At 45.1% G+C, this 26,339-nt stretch overlaps 1 protein-coding gene across 3 annotated transcripts in view; it reads left to right on the forward strand.

Annotated features, from left to right (window-relative positions):
* The window catches only part of fam193a (family with sequence similarity 193 member A), a 52,802-nt gene that overhangs the window by 17,649 nt on the left and 8,814 nt on the right, over nt 1–26,339 (forward strand). Inside the window, exons 4-19 of one of the 3 annotated variants that reach the window (XM_079498642.1) lie at nt 2,159–2,346; nt 2,693–2,860; nt 3,274–3,508; nt 4,664–4,788; nt 5,462–5,609; nt 7,381–7,455; nt 9,212–9,286; nt 11,927–12,039; nt 13,105–13,350; nt 14,247–14,394; nt 15,335–15,526; nt 17,138–17,467; nt 19,461–19,839; nt 20,173–20,463; nt 23,941–24,232; nt 25,097–25,283. In XM_079498642.1, the coding sequence (XP_079354768.1) occupies nt 2,159–2,346; nt 2,693–2,860; nt 3,274–3,508; nt 4,664–4,788; nt 5,462–5,609; nt 7,381–7,455; nt 9,212–9,286; nt 11,927–12,039; nt 13,105–13,350; nt 14,247–14,394; nt 15,335–15,526; nt 17,138–17,467; nt 19,461–19,839; nt 20,173–20,463; nt 23,941–24,232; nt 25,097–25,283 (3,192 nt within the window). The remainder of the gene's footprint in view (nt 1–2,158; nt 2,347–2,692; nt 2,861–3,273; nt 3,509–4,663; nt 4,789–5,461; nt 5,610–7,380; nt 7,456–9,211; nt 9,287–11,926; nt 12,040–13,104; nt 13,351–14,246; nt 14,395–15,334; nt 15,527–17,137; nt 17,468–19,460; nt 19,840–20,172; nt 20,464–23,940; nt 24,233–25,096; nt 25,284–26,339) is intronic. The other 2 variants (XM_079498643.1, XM_079498644.1) reach the window with 2 other exon arrangements.

Below are 26,339 nucleotides of genomic sequence, written 5' to 3' on the forward strand. Positions count from 1 at the left end.
GCTCGACAAGCCAAACGCTTATTGATACTCGGGTCTCGATAAATGCCGAACCGGGTTTGTAATGGACCCGATGTTCGGGCTCCATCCCTATCTCTGAGGATAGAATTCAGTATTTTGTACAAACGGGCCACTCCTGAAAACTTTGGAAGGCAATCTTAGCCAATCAGTGTAGAATCTGAGAAATCCAACACTCGTCTTGATCACATGACTACAGTGATCATGTTTACCGATTTGCGTGAGTTTTGAATGAAATCTGTGCGACTAATATAAACAATGTGTTATGCAGAAATCGGCCTCATGGTGACGCTATAACCGGCAGATGTGGAGGGATGAAAATGTTTTTCCATGGCCTCTAGGGAGTGCGCATACAGTTGTACACAGATCGATGCAGTTATAGGTACAAACCGGAATTGCCCTGTTATAGCACCACCGTGAGGATGATTTGGGATTTTGCACACTGTGTTTGTGATTTGTGGCATTTTGTTCGAAACGGACCAATCATGTGAGCTTTGGAAGCCAATCTTAGCCAATCAGGATGGAAGATGGGAAATGGTGCAGATCCGTGTTGATCACATGACTATGGAGATGGTGTATACCGAATTGTGTGATGTATGGATAAAATGTGTACGAGAAATCTACAGAAATGGAGCTACCAGAAATGGAGCTACAACTGTAGCTCCATTGGAGCTACAGTTGTAGCTTTGCATCTGGAAGTTGAACCCAGCTCAACTTCAATTTGTATCTTTTGTAGCAGCTACAAACGTCAGATTTGCTTTGTAGCTTCACGTTGCTGGCTTCCATTAAAAAAAGAATGGTAGACACAAGACTATCTTTGCATCTGCCCGTGTGAACGCAGCATAACTCGTATACATAAAATATGCATTCAAATAAATTCTACTAATCTTTGAAATTAATAATAATAAACTGCGCCATAATGTACAGATTATGTTCATGTCTCGTCCTTATTTCTCTGATTTTCTCTCACTCACTCACTGAGTCACTCACTCACTCACTCACTCACGCACTCATGCAAGTACACACACACTACATTGCTGTGCTAAAAAGTCCTGCGATTTCTTCAGTAGCGAATGAGTCCACAGACAGAACAAGTGACAGAACGCAACTCATTACTTTAGGTGTAAAGACAGTGGAGGAAGTGGAGCAGACAGAATACAAGAACACAGCATGGACACAAAGACAGACGGTGCCTGTCTTCATGAGCGCTTGTCAGTGGTAGAAATGAACTAAGTACAAATTACAATTTAGAGTAGATATTTAGCAGGCACTCTTATCCGGAAGCTAGGTAATCACATACATAGAATGCAGAGATGCATTGTAGTGCCTCAAATGAGGATCACAGGTAAACCAAGAAGCAAACAATATACAGTATTATCTTTTACTTTAAATAAACCATAATGGTCTTGTAAAATCCTCTCAATTTGTTGTACAATTTCTGCACTGCTGCTGTATTGTTTTTAATGAAGCACTTTGTATCATTAGTAAGAAAGTTGATGTTAGTACTTTTACTTTGGTACTTTTAAGTATATGTTGATGCCAATACCTTTGCAGTTTTACTAAAGACACATTTTGAATACAGGACCATTACTTATAACAGTATTTTTTATATTGTGGTATCACTACATTGACTTTGTAAACTATCAGAGCGCCACTGGCACTAGTAGTGCTCGTCTTCGAAATGCCACACCCCACGTTTCAAGCCCTTTCAGTTTGGCCCGGCACCACCTTGAGTAGAAAATAGTTCAACTTTTGGAGAGGTGTGTCAAATGGGTGTCCAACTTGTTTCAAGTCATGGGCCACATTGGGCAAACCCGTGCACAAGCCTTTACCTTTTCAACCTGTTAGTCTGCTTAACTACTTATACCTGTATTATACTTCACTACTTATTCCTGTATTATACTTCACAACATGTCACGCTGCGACACATTGTGAGCTTGTCCAGCTGTTTTCACTAGTTTAATTTTTTTAATCAAAATCGAGGTATACATATAAAATAATCTTGATAGTGATTTGAAGTCCTGTCGCTCTGCCCTACTCGTGAGGTTATGAGAGACACTGGTTTGCTGCATTAAAATCAAAGTACAAACGTTTATGTTACTTAAAACTTGTTGGATTAAATAACGTTTGTTTTGTCCAACAGAGCCAGGACTTCCTCTTGCACATGCCAGTGGCTAATGGAAGCCTGGGACAGGAGGCCACTGCAGGAGACCGAATGACCACCGCTCCACCTACATTACCCATGCTCCCCGGCGGCCCTGACCTCGCCACCCAATTGACCACCACCGCCACCGAGACAGTGTGCAGCTGTGAGGCCTGCAATGAGAGAAGGTCAGTCCAGACCCAGTAACATAGGATACTGGTTCTCAAAGTTACCATTAACATGGTGAAACACATCTTGATGATGTCATCAAGATGTGTTTCACCATGTTAATGATTTTTTTCATACTTACAGTTCTAGGAAACACAGAATGGGGGAACTTTTTTATTATTTCCACACAACAGCTCTAAGGTATATTAATGCCATAATAAAATGTTGAAAATGAGTGGAATGCCCCTTCAAGTCTTTTCAAAAGTTAAGACCTAATAAAATAAAGTTTTCATTGCCATCATTTTGCTGCTTGTACCTGTATGCATGAGTGCCAGATAAACCCTCTTGATTGTTTCCGTCTTACAGGGAGGTTTCAGCAGAGTCAGAGCGGGAGTCTCAGCAGCTGCAGAACCACTGGTCGGAGGTTCGATACCTGGTGCGATGTATCTACCGGCAGACGGGCACTCCCCTGGCAGACGACCACGACCAACCGCTGGAGAGGGACAGGGAGGGCATGAAGGAACTGGTGGACAGGTGAGGAACCTGGGGCCTTGCACCATTTAACATTTTGGGCTAAGATAGTTTTTGAGTGGTGCAACCACTCCAAGGAACAGCAATGTCCGTGTTCATTCACCTATGTGACTCGTGTTAATGTGTGTGACTCATGAGTACCAGTAGGGGCGCTGTCGTGCCAGAAACAGAGAGAGAGAGATAGTGTTGCACTGTTGCCTGCTAATGACTATGCCCCTGTCTATTCTAGACAGGGGCATAGTCAGTGTGGAAAAAGGACTCACAGAGATACATACTGTACATAAAAACATGGCTTTTACTGTAAACTCTGTGAATTGTGCATGACTACTCATCCAGAACTTCACAAGGGTCACAAGTACTCATCTTTTGGAATTGATGCACTGTGTGCGTGTGTCTCTGCCTCCCTCTCTCTCCAGGCTCTGTGAGAAAGACCCCTACCAGCTGTATCAGCGGTTGGAGCAGCAGGCTCGCGAGTACGTTCTGGAGATGAAGGTGCGACTGCTGAAGCATCTGTCGTCGGGCTCCAAGGTTGGGGGCCCGGTGGGGGGCCAGGGCCCCCCCCAGGCCCACCAGTTCATCTCTCTGCTGCTGGAGGAGTATAGCGCCCTCTGTCAGGCTGCACGCACCATCAGTAGCTTCCTGCTCACGCTGGTCAGTCCACACGCAAAAAACTACTACACTTTCTACTAGGGATGTCCCGATACACTTTTTTCGTTTCCGATCCCGATACCACAATTTCTGTGTTAGCCGATACCGAATACCTATACCAGTTTTGTGATCTCGTGTTGTGTTTATAGCTATCTAGCTATATATCTCGTGTTGTGTTTATAGCAGACTCCTCACTCAAATGTGCACTTGCAGTTTGGGCAACTCCAAAGCAAACTCCACATGCCACAACATTTTATATACTTGCCATAGTGTCAACCCCTTACCCCTGTGTCTAACCGGTGGTTAGACTGGCATATTCGCCGATACCGATATGACCCGATATGTCAAATAAGGGCCTATACCGATACTTATCCGATACAGTATCGGGACATCTCTACTTTCTACCAATGCACACTTGTTATTCATGCATACTAATGTGGGTGCTGGGGGGAGCTTTGTCGAGCATACGAACACAATTGGCCCATGTTCGGGGGAGCAAAGCTGAGCCAGGGAGGGTGTTATTTGTCATTGCATGTACTCCTACGGGCTGGGGGCCAGTACCTGTCAGCAGGGAGTGTTGGGCGGGAGGACTAGGGCGATGGCTCTACGTCCTCCCGGTGGGGGCTCCTCACTGGCAGGTGAGTCAGTAGGATACAACAGCAGTGACAACACACAAATGTGTGTGGGGAGGAATTCATTGGCATACCTACTGAATTGGGGAGACAAAGGGGTAAAAAGAAAAAATATAAATAAAGTAAAAAATGATGTGTGCTTTCTACCTTTCTAAATGAAATTGCATTATTTAGATATTTCCCAAATCTATATGTGATATCTGATTATTCATGATTCATTGTGCTTCCCAACATGGTCTTAAAATGTTGGCAAGGAAATGTTGTCCTTGACAGGGCTTCCAAGTGGTCCCCAGACTGACAATAGGAACCAAATGGACCCTTATGGGTCTCTAACTCTGAGCGTGTACAAATGGAAGCAAAATGCAGTTCGGTCCATTTGGTTCCATTTGTGCAAATTAACACTAGAGGATTTTACAGTGTAGACTGGGGTCCCAAATATTAAACAAATCTTATCAAAAGGGGTTAAAATGCAAAAAGGTTGAGAACCAACCACTGTCTGTAAGCCCTCTAACCCTCTGGTCTCCAGGAGAATGAGCACCTCCAGAAGTTCCAGGTGACGTGGGAGCTGCACAATAAGCACCTTTTTGAGAACCTGGTGTTCTCTGAACCCATCTTGCACAGCAGTTTACCTGCATTGGTTTCACAACTCAAGTAAGACACTTAACTTTACTTTCCACACTGTCCCAAAGCATAATGATAATAAACGCTTAAATAAACTGCAATATGGATGTTGTTGCTGTTGGACAGAAACCTCTTATCTTCATATTCTATATTCTAACTTGTTGTGTTTTTTGTAGATTCATGCCCTACTTTATCATACTACAGCGTCACACAAAAGCATCAAATGTAGCAGTTCGTAACTGCAAGCTCGTAACATAATTGAATTTCAACCCTGAAAAGTAACAGTTTTGGATGATATAGGTACCCAAGTCAAGGATATGTTTCTGTTGCAACAATGCTTTTAGGTAATAACTTGTATCAGGCAGGTCAGTATGTAGGGGAGAAAAACAAAGCTTGTAGATCAAAGGAGTGTCTTTGTAACGTGGCCCAGAGCCAGCCGTATGAAGGCTTGGCAGTCTTCATCCGCTGCTGTTGTCATCCGGTCTGCTCAGGCACGCCACCACATACCGTGACTCATACAGCCAGGACATGAGGTACAGGACGTTATTGGACATCGAATAATTATCAAGTTCAACTTTTGTGTGCCGCTGTAGTATGATCAAGTAGGTAGGGCGTTAATTTGTGAAAAAACACAAATTAGAATATAGGGGTAAGTACAGTGTCATGATGGTGACAACCCTAAGTGTCAACCCTGTGTTCTCAGGCACGGCACGACGTCACATGACTCGTACAGCGAGGACATGTACAGGACGTTACTGGACAGCTACCTGCAGCTGCAGCATGAGATGGCTGCCGTGGCCGCAGAGTGGCAGGAGTGTGAGAAGAGGATCGACAACTACGTAGATGAACAGGTAAGACCCACACCTCCTGATTAGAGTTCTCAATCTCTGCCCGAACCCGGCCCGGCCCGTCATTTTCGGGTAGGGTAGGGCCCAAAATGCACGATAATTAGTCTGGCCGGGCCGAGCCTCGGGCTCTGTGATTTTCCGTGATTTTTTTTAAATAATTTTATTATAACAAAAATAACAATTCTGTTGTTTGTGTAATGTATTTATTTAATATGAAGAGGGCTGAGCTGGTGAATGTTGGCGATTAACTTTGACAGTTTAGGCTATTATACTATATGTGACTGAAGGAGGAGGAGGCGATGATCAGCAGCAGCGCACCAAAGTGACAGAATAGAACGGTGGTTGTTGAACTTGCTACCGCTGGCTGGCCTCTGGTTTGCCAACCAAATGAGCTGCTTACTGCTCAGCATCAACTATATAACTTAAGTTAACTTGCCATATGCTTAAATGTTTTATAAGACCATCGATTCATCCGCAATAGCTCGTTTTGGAAACGTCGGGGCTTAACGAGACGTCTACTGTCTCGTTGAACCCAGCTGGTTGAATAAGCTAAATTAGGCTACCTAATCAACGTCACCACGGTAAATGCTCCATATAACTATGAAAGCGCCTGCATACACGTAATATAGTTACATGATGACCAAGCAATGTTACAGACACACTGTAGGCTACAGCTATTTGGTTTACAAATCGTATCGCAGTGCGCTGTACAGCTATTTAATTTCCCCATCGTAGCGCAGCGCGCCTCGTTGTGTGCCCACTGCCCAAAATAAAAGATCTGCAAGCTGTCGACAGACTCGACACGCCATCGAGCGGCATGTTGATGATTTGTATGTCTGTTCTTTTGGTTAGGCAACGCACATTATGCGTGGTATGTGGGTTTGAGAGGCAATGATTAATGTAAACTATACAGTAACCTAGTAGATTATAGCCAAGTTGACAATTGTCATAATATTGTATAGCTCTGTTCGGGACTGTTGCACAACGGTGAATGATGAAAAAGTTGCACTTTGTTAACGGGACAGTAGCCTATTGGACATAATTAACTGCGTCACTTCAGAGGATCGCTGCTACTTTGATTCAGAAGATGTTTACTCACCCCTGGAAATTGCTGGAAACCATTAGAATGTTGGAAATGGAACATTATCAGCCAATTAACGTGAGTTACATAAATCCTTTATTTGTCCTTTGTATTTCGACTAGACTATTAGTGCGTTCTCTGACACGGTCGTCTCAATAATCCACGGCGCCGCGGCCATATAGTGTCATTTTTCTTTTTCCTTTTTTTCTCTTTTTTTTCACTGGGGCTTTTTCGGGTTTTCGGGCCTGACATTATGGTAATTGTTAGGGTCGGGCCGGGCCTCGGGCCGACCCAGTTAGGGTAGGGTAGGGCCGGGCCTTAATTTTCAGGCCCGATGAGAACTCTACTCCTGATCGCAACACTCACCCTCCCGGGAATAAGGTCCAAGTGTCCTTGAGCAAGACACTTAAAACCCTAAAGCTGAATTCTATATGCTGCTTTTTCCCCCCATTAAATGGGTGTGTCCGAGGTAATGACTGATATCCTCGTAAGTTTACGAGCTGGTCCGGTGTGCACTCCGCTGCTCCAAGTGACTCGATGCCAGCGGCGGGCAAGAGAGATTTTTACATCTGATACTATGCAAAAACGACTAGTACCTTGAAATTAGTTTTGATATAATTCTGACATTTGGTGGATATATGATGATCTGGGATGCCATATGAATTTCTTGTTTGTTTTTGTTTTGTTTTCCAGCTGCTTTTTAAGGTTGAGGGTCAGAATCTCTCCAATCAACGAACAGAGCCACACAAGTCTCTGATTAGTAAAAATGTAAGTAATATACACTTACTCAGGGCTTAAAGTTCACCAATCACTTTCAAAGTCAATGACACGGGGGGGGGGGGGGGGGGGGGCACACGGTACGGTGGCGCAGTCGGTAGCGCTGTATCCTCACAGCTAGAAGGTCCTGGGTTCGATTCCCGGTCCCGCTGGGGACGCTGTGGGTTCTGTGGGCGTGTTCTCTCCTCCGCGTCATCAGTGCCCATACCCTAGTTGGGGTTGGCAAAAAGATCTTTCTGTGTGGGCGCCTGATGGAGGGGAAATTAACTGGTTGGAATAACGTTTTCCTTCCACGCGCTACGTCCAACCGGGGAAACTCCCGTCTATCGGGTGAAAAGAAGCGGCTTGTTGGACTCCTCATGCATACAGACGCATGAGGTCAGTCCGTTGCTCTCCCCAGGTTGGAAGAGGGAGTGTAGCGCCCAGGATTACATTGGATAATTGACACGGGGTGAAAAAACGGTTTGTAAAAATTGTGGGATAAAAATGTAATTGAAAAAAAGTCAATGACACGGCCATTTATGGCATATTCTATATAAAGATGTGTTACACACAGCATACTGTAGCATGAATTTCTAGGCTTAACTACTTAAGCCTAGAAATAACTACTAATAGGACACTCAATAAACTGACCTTTATGTTCAATAATGGACTGACTGTCCGCGCCCGTGTGAAGCTGAAATCATGCATTTCTATCGTAAAGGTGTGCTGGAGTGCTCCTCTTCCCAAACATAATTGTGGCAAACGTTATTGTGATTATATGCTATAATCAAAATAATGCTTTAACACTTTAAATGCCACTTGAACGCCCAGCATCCCTATTCTGATCTACAAGCTCACATAGATCTGCTATTTCTGGCGAATTTGTGTAGAGTGAAATAAGAGTTTACCAAATGCAGCTCAACAAAAACTAATTCAAACTAGTGTATGATGACTAGTGTCATTTCACGTAATTTTTTATCTCTGCGATACGATTATTAAACGGGGGACTGCCCATAGATCCGAAGTCCCGTTAGTCCGAACATGCAGTAAGGTTGGCGAACATGCACTGCTCCCGTGCTTGTGGTTATGGTTAGGTTAGGGTTAGAGATAGGGACAGTAATTTCAGAACAATTAACCTTCTGACTGAACCTTCTGACTAATGACACGGCACCGATAAACGATCCTCGCGATTATCGGCCCATCCCTAGGTTCAGTGCTCTGTGTCCAGCTTCTATTGGCAGAGCGGGCTGAGTGCTTCAAGCAAAAAATAGTTCAACTTTTGGAGAGGGGCACCGCTCATTTGATCCTCCTGGCTGTGTCTTGACAACCCGTTCATTTACAACCTGCCGTTGAATCATTAACTTACCACAACCATGTTTACGTTATTTGTCTCAGCCACTTAAAAACCAAGCATCCATATTGTGGGGAAAGCTTTCACAGGAAAATAGCAGAACGACAAGCTCGCAACGTGCGATAACAGAAAATGGAAAATACACTAGTATAGAGCCCTGAGGGACTCCGGTCAACTATATAGGGTTTAAGACAAGTGGTTAATGGCGCAGATGGAGTAATCAGTGATGCATTGCGATGCCATCATGGCCTGCCAAAATACATTTTAGTTGACAAAAATTTGACTAAAACTAAAATTGAACTGTGTTCAAATGTCTGACTAAAACTAAATCAGAATTTGCTGTAAAAATTAACACTGCATGACACGCAATGACAATGGCCCCCTCATGGTCTTATTTTCTTCCCCCATTTACAGACTTTGAAAACCAAACAGCGAATGCTGAAAGAGGATTGGGAGTTCTTTAAGCAGAGGAGGTTTATAGAAGAGCAGGTAGTGTTTTCTGAAATACTCTCATATTGTTCCTCACAGTGGGATCTGGGGACCCCCACGATGTCCTTGAGTGGCTCCCAGGGGGTCCCCAAGCAAAATTAGAAATGTTAATATGTCCATTGACCAGTGGGTAGAGGCAAAAATAAATCTTTCACTAGTGCGCTGTAGCTCTGAGCGGGGAGGAGGGGTTTATCAGCCGCTCGCCTTTATGGAAGCCCATTTGGGACAAAACTCTGTGGACACATTTCCTACATTATCCTTATATACAATTGAAAACATGTCCCCAAAAGCACGCACAGGAACAAAAGGCACCAGCTACTACGTCACTGACACGCTGCAACACGCTGCAACACACACTGCAACAACACACTAACACGACACAGTCTTACCCTCCGCGTCGATCCACGGCTATCTCCTCATGTCGCGCCGCACGCCCACAGTCAACAACACCCGCGTAAAAACTGTCATTGCACTGCCACTACAGCCGCCTCCCGTCCACACTCACAAACAACATCAATATCAATAATAAACACAAACACGCCACAAGCACCGACACCCCCGCCTAATTTGTTGCCAGGTCTATGAAAACAAGCCCAGAAAAAATGCCATTCAACACGCTACTTACAACTCGCTTACAATTCGCGGACCTGGCAACACTGCATCCTGTTTTCCCATTGGCTACGGTTGCTACAACACGCATTTGCACTGCATCTTGGGAGCAACACAGCTTAATGTAGGGGTCACCGATTGCTGTGCTACATCCCCCTCATGTCCTCACCACCCCGTTCGGCTACACCACACACACTCACCTACACAATTCTCCACATGCAACACAGGGCCCTTATTGGCTAGCCCCCTCACATGGCGATCCCCACGCAACAAAACACAGCCAGCCACACACACACACACCCACCCACACACACACACACAACGCCCACGTTCGGAAATATCGCACTGAGCGCACTGTGCAAACCTGGCGTGGTACAAGCGGGACAAACCGACGCGCAAATATCGACACGAACAACAACAACAACACTACACGCACACGCGCGCGCTGCAACAACACACAGCTACGTCCAGTGTGTGTGTGTGTGTGTGTGTGTGCGTGCGTGCGTGCGCGGGGGGGAATTTGGATCGCCTCGCGATGCAGCGAAAATGCCACTACACTACACAGGGCTCGACAGTGCGACTAGGTACTCGCATTTGCGCCTTACAACATCACCGTGCGAGTTGTAACATTCACTTTGTACCACCGGTGCGACTACACAATCCGAACTTTAAAGCTACAACTTGCGCAGTTTACATCCACAAGAATGTGTCACTCTCTCGGTTCTGCACCGCTGCTGGAGAAGTATAGCACTGTCGCAGGCAGCGCCACTAATCCCCCCCCCCCCCCCCCCCCACACACCCCAGAGACGGAGGAGAGAGAAGAGAGCGAGAGAGACAGAGAGCACACACGTGAGTCCTGAAAATTATATTGACCCAATATTAATTTGTACAACCTAGCAAAGCATAAGATATCATGCTTTGGAGAATAGGCTGGTCTCTCTTTTTACAAGACATAAGCCATTGCATACAGCTTCTCAACCCTTTTAAATTTCAAGGACCCCCATAACTCTGAGAGTAAAACCAAATGGACCCATAAGAGTCCCATTTGATTCCATTTGTACAGTATCACAGTTAAACGTTATAACAGAGTCCATTTGGTTCCATTTGTACACTCTCAGAGTTACAGACCTGTAGGGTCCACTTGGTTCCATTTGTACACTCTCAGAGTTACAGACCTATAATGGGTCCATTTGGAACCCCCTCAAGGAACCATGAGGGTCCCTGGATCACACCTTTGACAGCCACTGCTTTAAATCTATACATAACTAATATAGAGCATATTTGATCCATTTATTGTTATGGATAAGAACAACAACACTACACGCGCGCGCGCGCACGCGCTGCAACACAAAACAGCTGCATACAACGCGTGTCACTGTGGACTTCTGTATCTGTGGACTTCTGTATCGCAACGCGGGGCAACGCAACTCTGGGATGAGCGGGCCGAAGGCCCGCGAAATTCTAGTGAAAGACAAACAAACAAACAAAAAAGAATAGTCGAGCGATCAAAATAAGTGATTTAGCGATAAACCCGCCCCGCAGAGCTGAGGTGGTCCCGCGATGGATTATTATATTATATATTTTCTTTGCCTCTACCACTGGTTAATGGAATTCGGTAAGAAAGTTCTCCTTTAACTTAATGAGAGAATGACAATAGGTTTCATCTCCCCACCACCCACAGGGGTACCCTGGCACAACATGAAACTTGACATGAAAGTGTTTGACTGTAGTACAGTGGTTCTCAATTTGTTTTGGCTTCTGAATCTGTACTCCAGTTTCCGTGTTTTTGAATCAAAGTTCCTCCTTTACCCAACTACAACATTTTAAGAAGATATAACCATAGCTAGCATATTGTTGTTGGGCAGAAACCTCGTTTTGGGCTTGTAGATCTGCTACCTTTGTTGTTTTTGAATCCTGAAAAGTTACAATTCGGGACATTTCTATAATATACCCCTGCATGTGAGGAACTCTGATCTGATCTCAGTGTTAATCTCAGGCTGACATGATGTATTATTTTTCCTCTGTTTGTAGTTAACCAGCACTAAGAAGTCTATCCCCGGAGATAACAACTTCACAGAGACCATGAGGATGCTCTCCTCTCGACTCAGCGTTCCAGACTGTCCAAACTGCAACTACCGAAGGAGGTCAGTTTATAGGAATTATGAATGCGTTTGTGTTCTCTCTCTTACTAGGGCACTAGTATGAAATAAATACATTAAAAGGATGTTTTTTTCATAACGGGGGAGCAGTGGCTGTGAAGTTCCTGCCCTGGTACATGCTGTCTCCGTTGTACACACAAACCTGTCAGTACAATCTTCAATGTAGTTTTGTGATCTCTTTTACACAGAGCCATATTAGTGCTTGTTATAAGAAAGTCGTCTAGTTCAACATTCCCTTCCTTTTCTGGTATTTTGTAATCATCCATTACTAATAAGGCTTGCCTATTGTGTATTTTAAACTTGTTTTTATGAGCCCATGTTCTGACATCGGGAACAATGTCGCAATTGTGTGGACAACACACGTAAATTATGAATTATTGTTATCAATGCTATTTTTCTTATTCTTATGAATTATTATTTCTACAACTGTCAGTGAGTAAATAATGTTGACCAAAAAGGATACAGAATCTCAACAAAAGACACTGGTGTCTAAAACCTGTATTGACCGGAAAGAGGCAGAGTGTGGGCAGTGCATCAAGGCCACTGTAGCTTCAGGGCATATGTTTATTTGAGGGGCAGAAGGCCCATGGCCTTCATAGCCTCTGTGAAATTCCTCCCCTCGATACAAGGACTGAGGAGTGCTAGTAGGGAAGTGAGGCAGAGCATGATAAGGCGAGTTTTCAGACCGTGTCAGACAATGGGGAGTGTGTCTGCAGGGAAGGGAGGGACAGAGATAGCGTCTGCTTAGTGTACACAGGTACTGGTGTAAGGGTTGATCATGTCCTTTGGTAAGGAGCTGCTATGCCCTGCATGTAGGCAGCAACCAGAATCTAGTGAAGGAAAGTAAAGAGGGCAGAGGTGAACATTCAGAGAGGGTGAAGACCAGGCGCTGTGCGGGCATTCTGGATCAGTTGAAGGGGTTTAACTGAGCATGTTGGGAGACCAGTAAGGAGGGAGTTACAGTTGTCAAGCTTTGACTGAGGCTTGGATAAGGAGCTGGGAGAGACTCCTTGGTGAGGGATTAAAAAATAAATCTCCCCCACACCCCAGGTGCACCTGTGACGACTGCAGTCTCTCGCACATCCTGACGTGTGGCATCATGGACTCTCCCATCGCGGAGGACCTTCACATCAAGCTGCCCATGCAGGGGGAGGGGCCTCCCAGGGACTACCTGACAGAGGTGCATCCTCCCAGCCTGTCCTCTGGAAGCTCAGCCTCTGGCTCCAACTCCAGCTCCCCCATCACCATCCAACAACACCCCCGACTCATTCTGCCCGACGGAGACGCTAACAACTTGTAAGTACAAATTGTGGCTGCAAACCTCACATGTCCAAAACAGGATTCAAATAAAATCTATTTTCGAGCTTGTGGATCTGATACTTTGGTGCTTTAGTGTGACGTTGTAGTATGATCAAGTAGGCCGTTAATTTATTCTGCCCTAACAAAATATAGATTTTCTTAGTGATTATTCTGTTGGTAACCTTTTCGCATAATCAACAAGTATGTGTTTTTACATATTGTTTTAAATATTTTATTATATTTTGTTATATTTAATTATTTATCTGCCAGCTAGCTGTTATCATAAATGAAGTTTCCTGTGCCACCATCCGCGTTCACTTTAAGAGAGAGTCCCCCGCCCAATACACACACTTTAGTATTATTAGCACAAGAACACACTGTTTATATATATGTATGTGTGTATATATATATATATATACATACATACATACATACATACATATACACACGCACGCAGACCTAGCAAATAATGTCCCCTAGCGGTAGGGTACGTATATGTACGGACTTGACAGAACAATAATTAATGTTCAGTAAGGGATATTGCCAGTAATCAGAAATTGCATTTTTGGGGATATTTTATCCAATCAGAAGAGAGAACTTATTCAGGATAAATTGGAAGTGATGACACAAAGAACTGAGCAGACTCGTAGATACCTCTGTTACTCAACACACACTATACAGTAGCAAGGATTACTATCAGAATATAGAGCTTTAACTTTTTGAACCATAAAATATCACTTGCCCTGCCTAAATGATTTGGCTGGGGACCCTCTGGAATCCCCTCGCTAGGACACTTGGGGGTCCTGGACTTCGCTTTGAGAACCACAGTACACAGTAGATTAATCTTTCTCTGTTTGTCTCTTTCTCCGTTTCTCTCTCTCTCCCTCTCTCAGTATTAGTGATGATGATGAAGTGCCTCCGCTGTCATCTAAGTTTGGGGACATGTATCCCATGGGTGGCTACGAAGACCCTGGCGTCGTCACGGCTACAGTCAACGGTCGGCACGCCAACCTGAACGGGGGAGGGCCACTAAAGGACGGGGTGAGTTTTCTACTAGTCACACACCAAATGCCAGAGAGGATTGTGCCCCATCCGTCCTAGCCCACGATTACCAATGAAAATGTTATAATAATTTTTAAGAAGAAAAAACAATGTATCTTTTAAATTAAATATTATTCTTCACTTCCTTTTCTGTACAAAAAATAATGTCTCTTTTAAATTAAATATTATTCTTCACTTTTTTTTCTTATTTTCACAAGTGTAGAGATGCAACTATTTATTTTTTCCTTAGCAATTATTCTATTTTACATTGTTTATATTTCAACTGAACGATTAGCCACTTAAGCCCCATTTCATTCTTATTTGCACAACAGGATTTTCATGAATTAGCCTATTATCTACAAGGTCACAGCTCGTTGATTGTCTATTTCCACCATTTTTGAAGTTTTTGTGAATATTGCCCAATAGGGGAAAAAGGAAAGAAAAAGTACCACTGTAAGCATTGTAGAAAAGGATTGACACATGACTCCCCGGGTGGGCATGCTTAAAACAAACGTTAAAAGGTCCATATTCTTGAGTGCCACCTCATGTAGCAGCCAAGTCTATGGACCCCCTGTGACGTAAAAAAGCAAAAGTTCAGCTACAGTTCATCACAAGGTTTTGTGGTGCAGTCTCTACAGGGCATCATAACAGTGTTTTGTGGTACAGTCTCTAGCCTACAGGGCATCATCATAACAGTGTTTTGTGGTACAGTCTCTAGCCTACAGGGCATCGTAACAGTGTTTTGTGGTACAGTCTCTAGCCTACAGGGCATCATAACAGTGTTTTGTGGTACAGTCTCTAGCCTACAGGGCATCATAACAGTGTTTTGTCGTAGTCTCTAGCCTACAGGGCATCATAACAGTGTTTTGTGGTACAGTCTCTAGCCTACAGGGCATGTGGTACAGTCTCTACAGTGCATCATAAGGGTGTTTGTGTACAGTCTCTAGTCTACAGGGCATCATACCGGAGTTCTGTGGTACAGTCTCTACAGGGCATTAGCAGCAGTAGCAGTTCATCAGACGGTGATGAGGAGGAAGCTGATGCAGATAGTGGTGGAGAGCCTCCGGTGCAGCAGGAGGAGCTACATTCACGGAACAATAACAGTCCTCCACCATCCTACAACCACCAACAGGTAACAGTAGGCTCAGGCTGCGGGGCGCACACTCTTAACAAAAGTCGTATTTCCCCCTCGCACCTCCCTCACACTCCCACTCCCACATCATCTTCTCCAAGTCCAGGGTCATACAAATCACAAATGTTGAATGCTGTGAAATGTTGGATACACTTAAATAACTAGCTTTCAGAGCCTTCCAAACCTTGCACTGTGAGTTTCATGCTCTGTTATTAATATCGAGAAAGATGTCAATTTGTTCACTAAACATTTTTAATTTGTGGCATGAAAGCAGGACAGGATCTAATCATCAACTAGCCACCCTATATACACTTAACCATTCGACTGATGGCAGAAATAGCAGGTCTAGGGGTCTAGGGGTTAACCAATCATCTGGGTTAACACTGCAGTGTACATGGTTAGGAAGTAGTTCCAGCAGATATGCTGCTAGTGTGTGATTGTTCTCTTGACAATAGTGCAACACAACACTGAGCGTCAATAGAGCACCGAAGTCCAGACGTCACTCGCTCATCCCCTGGTTCACGGAAGTAATTTCTCTATGGAGAATACCATGGGCGCATCTTAAAATTGTCTCATATAAGCATTGTGGTCCAAAAATAAACAAACTGTCTCTGCGTTATTGTCAGGGAGGTGTCTCTATCGTTTACGACCGTCAGTCAGTCATATTTGATAGTCCATGAACCAGTGGACTTAGCGCCCTCTACCGATATTGACGTCAGACATCGGTGCTCAATGGCGCTCTCGCCCGTGGCTTGACTGTACCTTCTATCAAATACCTTGGTTTGAAAGCGGTGGGAGAAAACACGGCAGACGGGGAGATGTGTGTCAAGGTTGAGGTCTCGGGTACCACAGCGTACATTTTGCTGTCGAGCTGTGTAAAAGCGTTGAGACGCATACTGACGATAGCTTCCAAATGCGCTCCTCAATCACAATATCCTAGTGTTGTGACCCTGCTGCTGAGAATTGGGAACATGTTTATTGGGACAGAGCAGGTCAGATTTAGTCTATTTGATATTCACATATCAAATAACATACATTATCAGTGCAGTTTCTGGAGAATCAGAAGGTCCCCGGTTCGAGCCCAAGCCTGGTCTTTGAGAGAGCCAGACACTTAAACCCAAACTGCTCCACCTGGGCTCTGTATAAATATAGCCACTGCTCCTGATAGTTATGTAAATGAGTAAATGCAGAGGTCATATTTAACGTAGGTGCAAATGATTAGTAACAAAAATAACCTTGCTTAGCCTGAGGTTACATTTAAACCGTCTAATGCGAGTCCAAAACTGTTACTTTTCAGGATTTAAATAAAAAAGAGGGGCACTCTGATCATCATACATCATCTCATTCCGGCCAATCACAATTTGCGTCCTCACTTTTGTCTTCAATCTTTGTGTTTACGCAATGTTTGTGTTTTGTGTTAGGACAATGTTTGTGTTTACACACACCCTCAAAGCTGGACATAGGAGGTGCTAGAGCCTCTCAAAAATAGCAAAAGTAGCAGATCAACATGCATTTGTGAGGCTCGTGGATCTGCTACCTTTGATACCTTTGTGTGACGCTGTAGTATGATCAAGTAATAATAAAAGTGGTTATTGTGTGTGTCATCTTCAGGTGGAACAGGTGCAGCATGCGTGTGAATGTCACGTGTGCAACCAGGAGCCCAGCTCCGCCTCCCTGACCCCTCCCCCGGGTCGCCTCCACGGCGCCATCACCGCCGCTCCCCCTCCTCCCCCTCCACCGCCCGCCATGGGACACCAGATCTTCGCGCCCCCCTCCCCGGACAGCTGCGGCGGCAAGACGCCCAACACCTCCCACCCGGCCCTGCACCTCTACCCGCACATCCACGGCCACATGCCCCTGCACAACCTGTCTCACCTCCCCAGACCCCTGCTGCACCCCACGCTCTACCCTCCCAGCCCCCCGCTCAGCGCACACAATAAGGTGAGACAGCTGCACGCGCGCACGCACACACACTCACACGCAGGAAGGTGGAACCGGGCCACCGTATGTCACCTGGGCACAGGGAGTTCCCAAACTCTTCCATGCCAAGGACCGACCCCCAAATAACCATAGCTTTCCCCTCCCAAAATGGCTTTAAAAAATAAATGTCACTGCTCATTTGTAGATGGGCTATTGTATGTATTTTAAAATATATATATTTTTATGTTAACACCACGAACGTCCAGGTTTTTTAGGACCATTAAATCAGAGCGCCAAGAGTGTTGCAACAACGGAGTACATTTAACGACGCGACGGGAGGTTCCCAACAGCCCTGTGGAGCGATGCGATCAGTTTTGATATCAATAAATCTCCGTCCTTTTATTAATCTCAGTCCTGAGTGCTGGGCGTTACTATTTGATAGGACGGAGAACTCAGTTTATGCCGCTCAGGGTGTTGGGACGTTGGGTTGTAAGTGGTTAGATTGGCACAATAATCGAGTGAATCGAATTATATATACACATATTTATATATAATTACTGTCCACTATACCATGATTTAAGAAACTCTTTATTTAAAAAAATTCAGGATAAGAACCCAGTTTTTGTTTTAGGAAAATTCATAGAGAAGGCATGGCAGTTACGTTGGAGAACGATGTATCCATAAGTAACTGTCTATGTATTTTGTGTATATGTATCACTATGTATGTACAATTTTGTGAGTGTCTTGTAAGCCTGTGCGGGCTGGGCATCTTATGATGTAGGACACTTTAATACAAACTCGATCTATCTATACATTATAAAAGTAAGCAATTGGAATTTTGTCACACTATTCCAGCACTCATGCCAGGGTGGTACTTTTCTCCATTTTCCCCAATGGTACTGGAACAGAACGTGAGGTAGTTTGGGGTAGTTTTCTATCTGGGAAAGACACTTTCATTTCCTTGTCTTTGGGGAGATTTGCATTGTGTTCCAGGAAGCATGATTCAGTTTTGGTTTGATTAGGTATCACGTGCTGTAAATGTGCTTCCCTGCCACTAGGGGTCGCCCTGTACCCAGTATAGAGTCCAATCAGTTCATTTCATATATCAACAAAGTCGAGGCTGTTTCATTTTTACCAATGAATATTGATAGAATTTTTGCATATTGGCATTATTGAAACCTTTTTTTAAACTTGGCTCTCCCACTGGAATTGTAAATGATTAAGACATTAATGTCGTTACCCTATATCTTCAAGACTAATGCATTATTACAATTCTGATTCGGAAAATGACAATTTGATTTTGCAAACAAGTTTGCAATTTTCAACTAGGTTCAAGGCTATTCAACTCTTTGAGTGTGTGAGACATGACATGACCGTTTCAAAATGTGTATTAGACGATGTTTGGAAATGTTTAATGCATCTAGCAGTTTATAGAGTATGAAAAGCTTGACTGTTCACGTAAGTTTCTTTATGTCGGATTCAAAACAGCAAGTGGATTTGAAGAATTGTGACAACCCAAATCACCGTAACCACTAGCAAACTTCATAACATAATCCACGAACAGTCAATCCACAAGCCGACAATGTGTCATGGCGCGTTGTGAGTTTGTAGATGGGCTATTTTTCAACAATTCTAAATGTAAAAGAAATCGTGACACATCGCCTGTATAATAAAAAAATCACACCCGTGTGAACTGAGTGGTACGTCTTATATAGACTGATCAACTGTGGTCTAAAGTAATGTCTGACGTAATGAAATCACACCCGTGTGAACTGGGTGACCATAGCAACCATGCTCATTTTTTGGTACCAACAGACAGACACGTAAACTAACAAAGCCAGTTGTAGGAGTGGTTTACACCACTCAAAAATAACATACGAAAATAAATATCAATAAATTATTATAAATTATTAATACATTATTTGCCCCTCAAAAAAGTCAAATAATGTCCCACATGTTGGCCAAAGCAATACATCGGTGGAACTCTAATCGCCTTGGCTCCTGTCCTCCTCAGCCTCTCCCTCCAACCCCGACGTCCAACCACTCTGCAGCCAAGCAGCCGGCCTTCAGCCCCTCTCTACCGGACCACGTCCACTCTGCAGCCAAGCAGCCGGCCTTCAGCCCCTCTCTACCGGACCACATCCACTCTGCAGCCAAGCAGCCGGCCTTCAGCCCCTCTCTACCGGACCACGTCCACTCTGCAGCCAAGCAGCCGGCCTTCAGCCCCTCTCTACCGGACCACGTCTACCAGAACTGTTTCGGCGGGCCGACGGGCGGCTCTGGGGACTGGAACAACTCACTGCAGTGCCTCTCACTCAAGTTTGAGAACCTGTGTGACGCTGCTATGATGAAGAGCTGGAACCCTTCTGTGCTGCTGCCTGAGTCACTGCCTGGTGAGGGCTTAATGGATGTTTTTGTTTTGTTTGTTTGTATTAGTTTGTGCAACAGAAAACAATATGCATGTACATAATGTACATCTTGCTGTTGAGGTACAGTAACATTACATTGTATTCATAACATGAGAAAAGAACGAAAAGAGTGTATGTAGATATGTCCAAAACTGTTAACTTTTCAGGATTCAAATTCCAAAACGGCAAAAGTAGCAGATCTCATTTCGAGCTTGTCCATCTGCTAAATCGATTATTTAATTGAAATGGATCATTTGTTATCTATTAAATCGATTTGTTTTGATGAGCTGTCGCACCCCTTAAATTCTTTCCCACCAGGTGACATGCTGGGCCCGCCCCTCCCCGATGTGCCCCTCCCTCCCACCACGTCCATCGGCCCCCACGGGGGGGAGCACCCCTGCTCCCTCCCCACCCCTCTCACCCCTCCCTCCTCTTCCTCCTCCACCACCTCCTCCTCGCCGGAAGCCAAGGAGCAGAAGAAGAGCGGCGCCAAGAAGAAGTGTCTGTACAACTTCCAGGATGCCTTCATGGAGAGCAGTCGTGTGGTGATGGCCTCCACGTCCGCCTCCACCTCCTCTGTGACCTGCACGGCTACCACTGTCCAGTCTAGTAAGAGCCCTCCACCTAAAACACTGTCCAGTCTAGTAAGAGTCATCCACCTAAAACACTGTCCAGTCTAGTAAGAGCCCTCCACCTAAAACACTGTCCAGTCTAGTAAGAGTCCTCCACCTAAAACACTGTCCAGTCTAGTAAGAGTCCTCCACCTAAAACACTGTCCAGTCTAGTAAGAGTCATCCACCTAAAACACTGTCCAGTCTAGTAAGAGTCCTCCGCCTAAAACACTGTCCAGTCTAGTAAGAGTCCTCCACCTAAAACACTGTCCAGTCTAGTAAGAGCCCTCCACCTAAAACACTGTCCAGTCTAGTAAGAGTCATCCACCTAAAACACTGTCCAGTCTAGTAAGAGCCCTCCGCCTAAAACACTGTCCAGTCTAGTAAGAGCCCTCCGCCTAAAACACTGTCCAGTCTAGTAAGAGCCCTCCACCTAATACACTGTCCAGTCTAGTAAGAGCCCTCCACCTAAAACACTGTCCAGTCTAGTAAGAGCCCTCCGCCTAAAACACTGTCCAGTCTAGTAAGAGCCCTCCGCCTAAAACACTGTCCAGTCTAGTAAGAGCCCTCCACCTAATACACTGTCCAGTCTAGTAAGAGCCCTCCACCTAAAACACTGTCCAGTCTAGTAAGAGCCCTCCACCTAAAACACTGTCCAGTCTAGTAAGAGTCATCCACCTACAACACTGTCCAGTCTAGTAAGAGTCATCCACCTAAAACACTGTCCAGTCTAGTAAGAGCCCTCCGCCTAAAACACTGTCCAGTCTAGTAAGAGCCCTCCACCTAATACACTGTCCAGTCTAGTAAGAGCCCTCCACCTAAAACACTGTCCAGTCTAGTAAGAGCCCTCCACCTAAAACACTGTCCAGTCTAGTAAGAGTCATCCACCTACAACACTGTCCAGTCTAGTAAGAGTCATCCACCTAAAACACTGTCCAGTCTAGTAAGAGTCCTCCGCCTAAAACACTGTCCAGTCTAGTAAGAGTCATCCACCTAAAACACTGTCCAGTCTAGTAAGAGCCCTCCACCTACAACACTGTCCAGTCTAGTAAGAGTCCTCCACCTAAAACACTGTCCAGTCTAGTAAGAGTCATCCACCTAAAACACTGTCCAGTCTAGTAAGAGTCATCCACCTAAAACACTGTCCAGTCTAGTAAGAGTCCTCCACCTAAAACACTGTCCAGTCTAGTAAGAGTCCTCCACCTAAAACACTGTCCAGTCTAGTAAGAGTCATCCACCTAAAACACTGTCCAGTCTAGTAAGAGCCCTCCACCTAAAACACTGTCCAGTCTAGTAAGAGCCCTCCACCTAAAACACTGTCCAGTCTAGTAAGAGCCCTCTACCTAATACTCTGTCCAGTCTAGTAAGAGTCATCCACCCGCTTTCTACCTAATACTCTGTCCAGTCTAGTAAGAGCCCTCCACCTAAAACACTGTCCAGTCTAGTAAGAGTCCTCCACCTAAAACACTGTCCAGTCTAGTAAGAGCCCTCCACCTAAAACACTGTCCAGTCTAGTAAGAGCCCTCCACCTAATACACTGTCCAGTCTAGTAAGAGCCCTCCACCTAATACACTCTGTCCAGTCTAGTAAGAGCCCTCCACCTAATACACTCTGTCCAATCTAGTAAGAGCCCTCCACCTAAAACACTGTCCAGTCTAGTAAGAGCCCTCCACCTAAAACACTGTCCAGTCTAGTAAGAGCCCTCCACCTAAAACACTGTCCAGTCTAGTAAGAGCCCTCTACCTAATACTCTGTCCAGTCTAGTAAGAGCCCTCTACCTAATACTCTGTCCAGTCTAGTAAGAGCCCTCCACCTAAAACACTGTCCAGTCTAGTAAGAGCCCTCCACCTAAAACACTGTCCAGTCTAGTAAGAGTCATCCACCTAAAACACTGTCCAGTCTAGTAAGAGTCATCCACCTAAAACACTGTCCAGTCTAGTAAGAGCCCTCCACCTAAAACACTGTCCAGTCTAGTAAGAGTCCTCCACCTAAAACACTGTCCAGTCTAGTAAGAGTCCTCCGCCTAAAACACTGTCCAGTCTAGTAAGAGCCCTCCACCTAAAACACTGTCCAGTCTAGTAAGAGCCCTCTACCTAATACTCTGTCCAGTCTAGTAAGAGTCATCCACCCGCTTTCTACCTAATACTCTGTCCAGTCTAGTAAGAGTCATCCACCTAAAACACTGTCCAGTCTAGTAAGAGCCCTCCACCTAAAACACTGTCCAGTCTAGTAAGAGCCCTCCACCTAAAACACTGTCCAGTCTAGTAAGAGCCCTCCACCTAATACACTGTCCAGTCTAGTAAGAGCCCTCCACCTAAAACACTGTCCAGTCTAGTAAGAGCCCTCTACCTAATACTCTGTCCAGTCTAGTAAGAGCCCTCCACCTAAAACACTGTCCAGTCTAGTAAGAGCCCTCTACCTAATACTCTGTCCAGTCTAGTAAGAGCCCTCCACCTAAAACACTGTCCAGTCTAGTAAGAGTCCTCCGCCCGCCCTCCACCTAATACACTCTGTCCAGTCTAGTAAGAGCCCTCCACCTAATACACTCTGTCCAGTCTAGTAAGAGCCCTCCACCTAAAATACTGTCCAGTCTAGTAAGAGCCCTCCACCTAAAACACTGTCCAGTCTAGTAAGAGTCCTCCGTCCGCCCTCCACCTTATACACTGTCCAGTCTAGTAAGAGCCCTCCACCTTATACACTGTCCAGTCTAGTAAGAGCCCTCCACCTAAAACACTGTCCAGTCTAGTAAGAGCCCTCCACCTAATACACTGTCCAGTCTAGTAAGAGCCCTCCACCTAAAACACTGTCCAGTCTAGTAAGAGCCCTCCACCTAATACACTCTGTCCAATCTAGTAAGAGCCCTCCACCTAATACACTCTGTCCAGTCTAGTAAGAGCCCTCCACCTAATACACTCTGTCCAGTCTAGTAAGAGCCCTCCACCTAATACACTCTGTCCAGTCTAGTAAGAGCCTTCCACGGCTCCACCCACCCTCCACCTAAATCACTCTTTGGGAACTGCTGGTTCCCATACTTTAACTCGCGGCCTGAAAGAAGTTTGCCTGCGACCCAAAATAGTGAGAAATAGTGGTCTAAGTTGAGCTCACCAAGTCTAGACCACTAGGTTTAACCAAGGTGTTGCCACGGAAATGGTTGACAGCGTGACGTCACAGCATGACGCCACATAGCCTTTATATAGAGGCGACGCACACATTGGTATTAGTACATATTATTGTGAGCAAATGAAGGAGTTGCCTGACTAAATCTCAGGCTCAAGCTGTACTGACCAGCTCCCTCCCAGCCATCTAAGATAAGAGAGAGTCCTATAAGGCCATAGGGCTTCCTCAAATGGGAAACCTCAGCCTCCCTGACGGCTCCCTGCAATTATAGGAAGCCTCAGTTATACAAAGATTATTACATACTCTCTCTGTCGTCAGAGTTCTCATCCACCGTTGCCTCGTTTCTCTGTTCTTCCAGATGACGTGTTTCACAGCCTAGGTAAAGAGGACCACCATCGGCAGTCCACGGTCCCAGGTGTCCCCAGGAACAGCCCCACAGGGCTGGCCTCCCTTCCCCCTCTCTCAGGCCCTGCGTTACCCCCGGCACCCGCCTCGCACCTCCCCACCATGGGATCCCCACAGCCCTTCCCAAAGATGGCCACCCCGGCCCCGGGTTTCATGGACTCCCACCAGGGTCTGTGCCTGCCCCCCGCGGAGCCCCCGGTCCCCTCGGCTGATGGTCCTGTCAGCGCCCCGCCCAGTGTCTGCAGGTTGGTCTACTTAGTTTTAACAAAACAATGGCTTGGGAGTGGGACCTATTTTGGGGGTCACATACATGTTTTTATGGGTCGCGAGCAGTGTTGGTAAAAGTAACACATTACTGCAATTCCCGTGTACCTTGGCAGAATTGCCGGTTGGGACTTGGTGCTTGTAGTGTGATTTGGGTCTCCACCAAAGAGAGCTACAAGGCTTGTTATCCTGTAAAGGTGCTTGTAAATATTCATAGTTGTGGGTTGCCTTTGTTTCTGATGTGTATGTAGTTGCTTGTTTGGGCTAGCTTTCAAGAGTCTTTTTGAAAATAGCTGATGTAATAGGGCCAAAGTGGTGAAACCGGTCCCTTCTTTTGGGATTGTTTTCGTAGACCAGTTCGCTTGTGTCACTCGAATATTATGGCAACACCACATCCCGCACCAAAACAGATTTGAGGAGCTAGGCTTAAATTAGGAAAAGATTCAGGTTGGGGTTAAGATTAGGCATTTAGAGGTTACGTTTAGGTGTTAGAGTTGAAGTTGAAGTATGATGTATACTTGGTTGTGCTGTGATGTCACACGCTGTAATACAGCCCATCTATTGCTCAATGTTGATGTAGTACAGGAATACAAACTTGTGTGTTTCTGTGTTAATTTCATTGACTAAATGAGATAACTAAACTACTACTTTGGTTGCGCTCGGGTGTTTCACTCTGAACATAGAAGATCTACAACCTCACAAGGTGTCACGCCATTTTCACCATGCAACCAAGTGGGATCAGAGTAAAAGCGGCCATGTCTTTCCGGCACCCCAGAGCTCCTATTTTGAAGGAATCCCGTCACTGATTGTGTTGTGTGTGTGTGTGTGTGTGTGTGTTTGCGCAGTGACCCAGACTGCGAGGGCCACCGGTGCGACGGCAGCGGGGCGTACTCTCACCAGGCGTACGACGGAGAGGAGAGCCAGGACGAGGACAGCTGCTCGGAGCACAGCTCCTCCACATCCACCTCCACCAACCAGAAGGAAGGAAAGTACTGTGACTGCTGCTACTGCGAGTTCTTCGGACACGGCGGGGTGAGGACACACCATATCTTGTTTTTTGTTTGTTTCTTAGATTTGTGGTTCTAAGACCGCTGGTTCCCCAAACTGTAGCTTGACTCAAGACCCGAAAGAGAAATTAGATAGCAAATCTACAAGTTCACAATGCGTTCACAATGCATTGCTGGCCTCATGGATTAAAGTTCTCATTCGCCACAACATTATTTCACTCATTTGGATTCTATTGAAGCCAGCATGGAAGCCTGTCACGCAGAATAGGTTAAGCTTACAATGAGTCTTTGAAGTGGTCAAAATAGCCATAGAGTTCAATCTTCCAGAAAATTTGTCGCCACCAAAACCAAAATCATAACCGTATATATTGTGCTAATAATTGATTATGAAACACAGTGCTAGTGTGTCGGTGCTCCTTTTCCCGCTGTTTCACAAATCTCATTTTTTCAGGACCTAAGACAAAAGTCATCTTTTATTTGTTGGTAACCTTATAGATCTTTACGGGTTCATTCGTTTTCATTTTAAACTCAAGAGTTAAACTAATGTTAACTCATTCCAGGCTAACGACTTCTTTAACGCCTTTTTAATGAAATCCCACACGATGCCATTAACGTGTTATTTAGCGATTTATTTAATCATAAACCTATATAAAGTTGGCTTACCGCTAATCAAAGCTGTCGTCGATCGGCAGCTCCATGTTCGATTGCTTTCCCTTCAGCCTCAATGCATTGAAAAGGTGGTGGATGAGGCCTTTCTAGTTATTTTTATGAGTATTCCATTTCAAATCGCGCTGGATAAATAAAGCGACTGTTTAGTGGCTCAATAGCAACTCCCCGTGACCGCGCATCTTAAATATGAATGCTTCTAAAGACTCTCAGCCAGCGATTTGTCCGATCAGTGCGACCACCTCCGCCATTACTGTTTTGGGGAGACGAGGAGGTGCTCTTCTTCTACAATCAAATAGAATGGTGGTGAGCGATGGCGGTCGCTGAACTATCGCCCCTTGCGGCTGGCGGGGGTTGAGTTAAACATCTGCATTACTTAAGTTCATTTACAAGAAGTCTACACAATTAGAATGTA

Source organism: Electrona antarctica (assembly GCF_951216825.1).
Source record: "Electrona antarctica genome assembly, chromosome: 4".
Classification (NCBI taxonomy): Eukaryota; Metazoa; Chordata; class Actinopteri; order Myctophiformes; family Myctophidae; genus Electrona; species Electrona antarctica.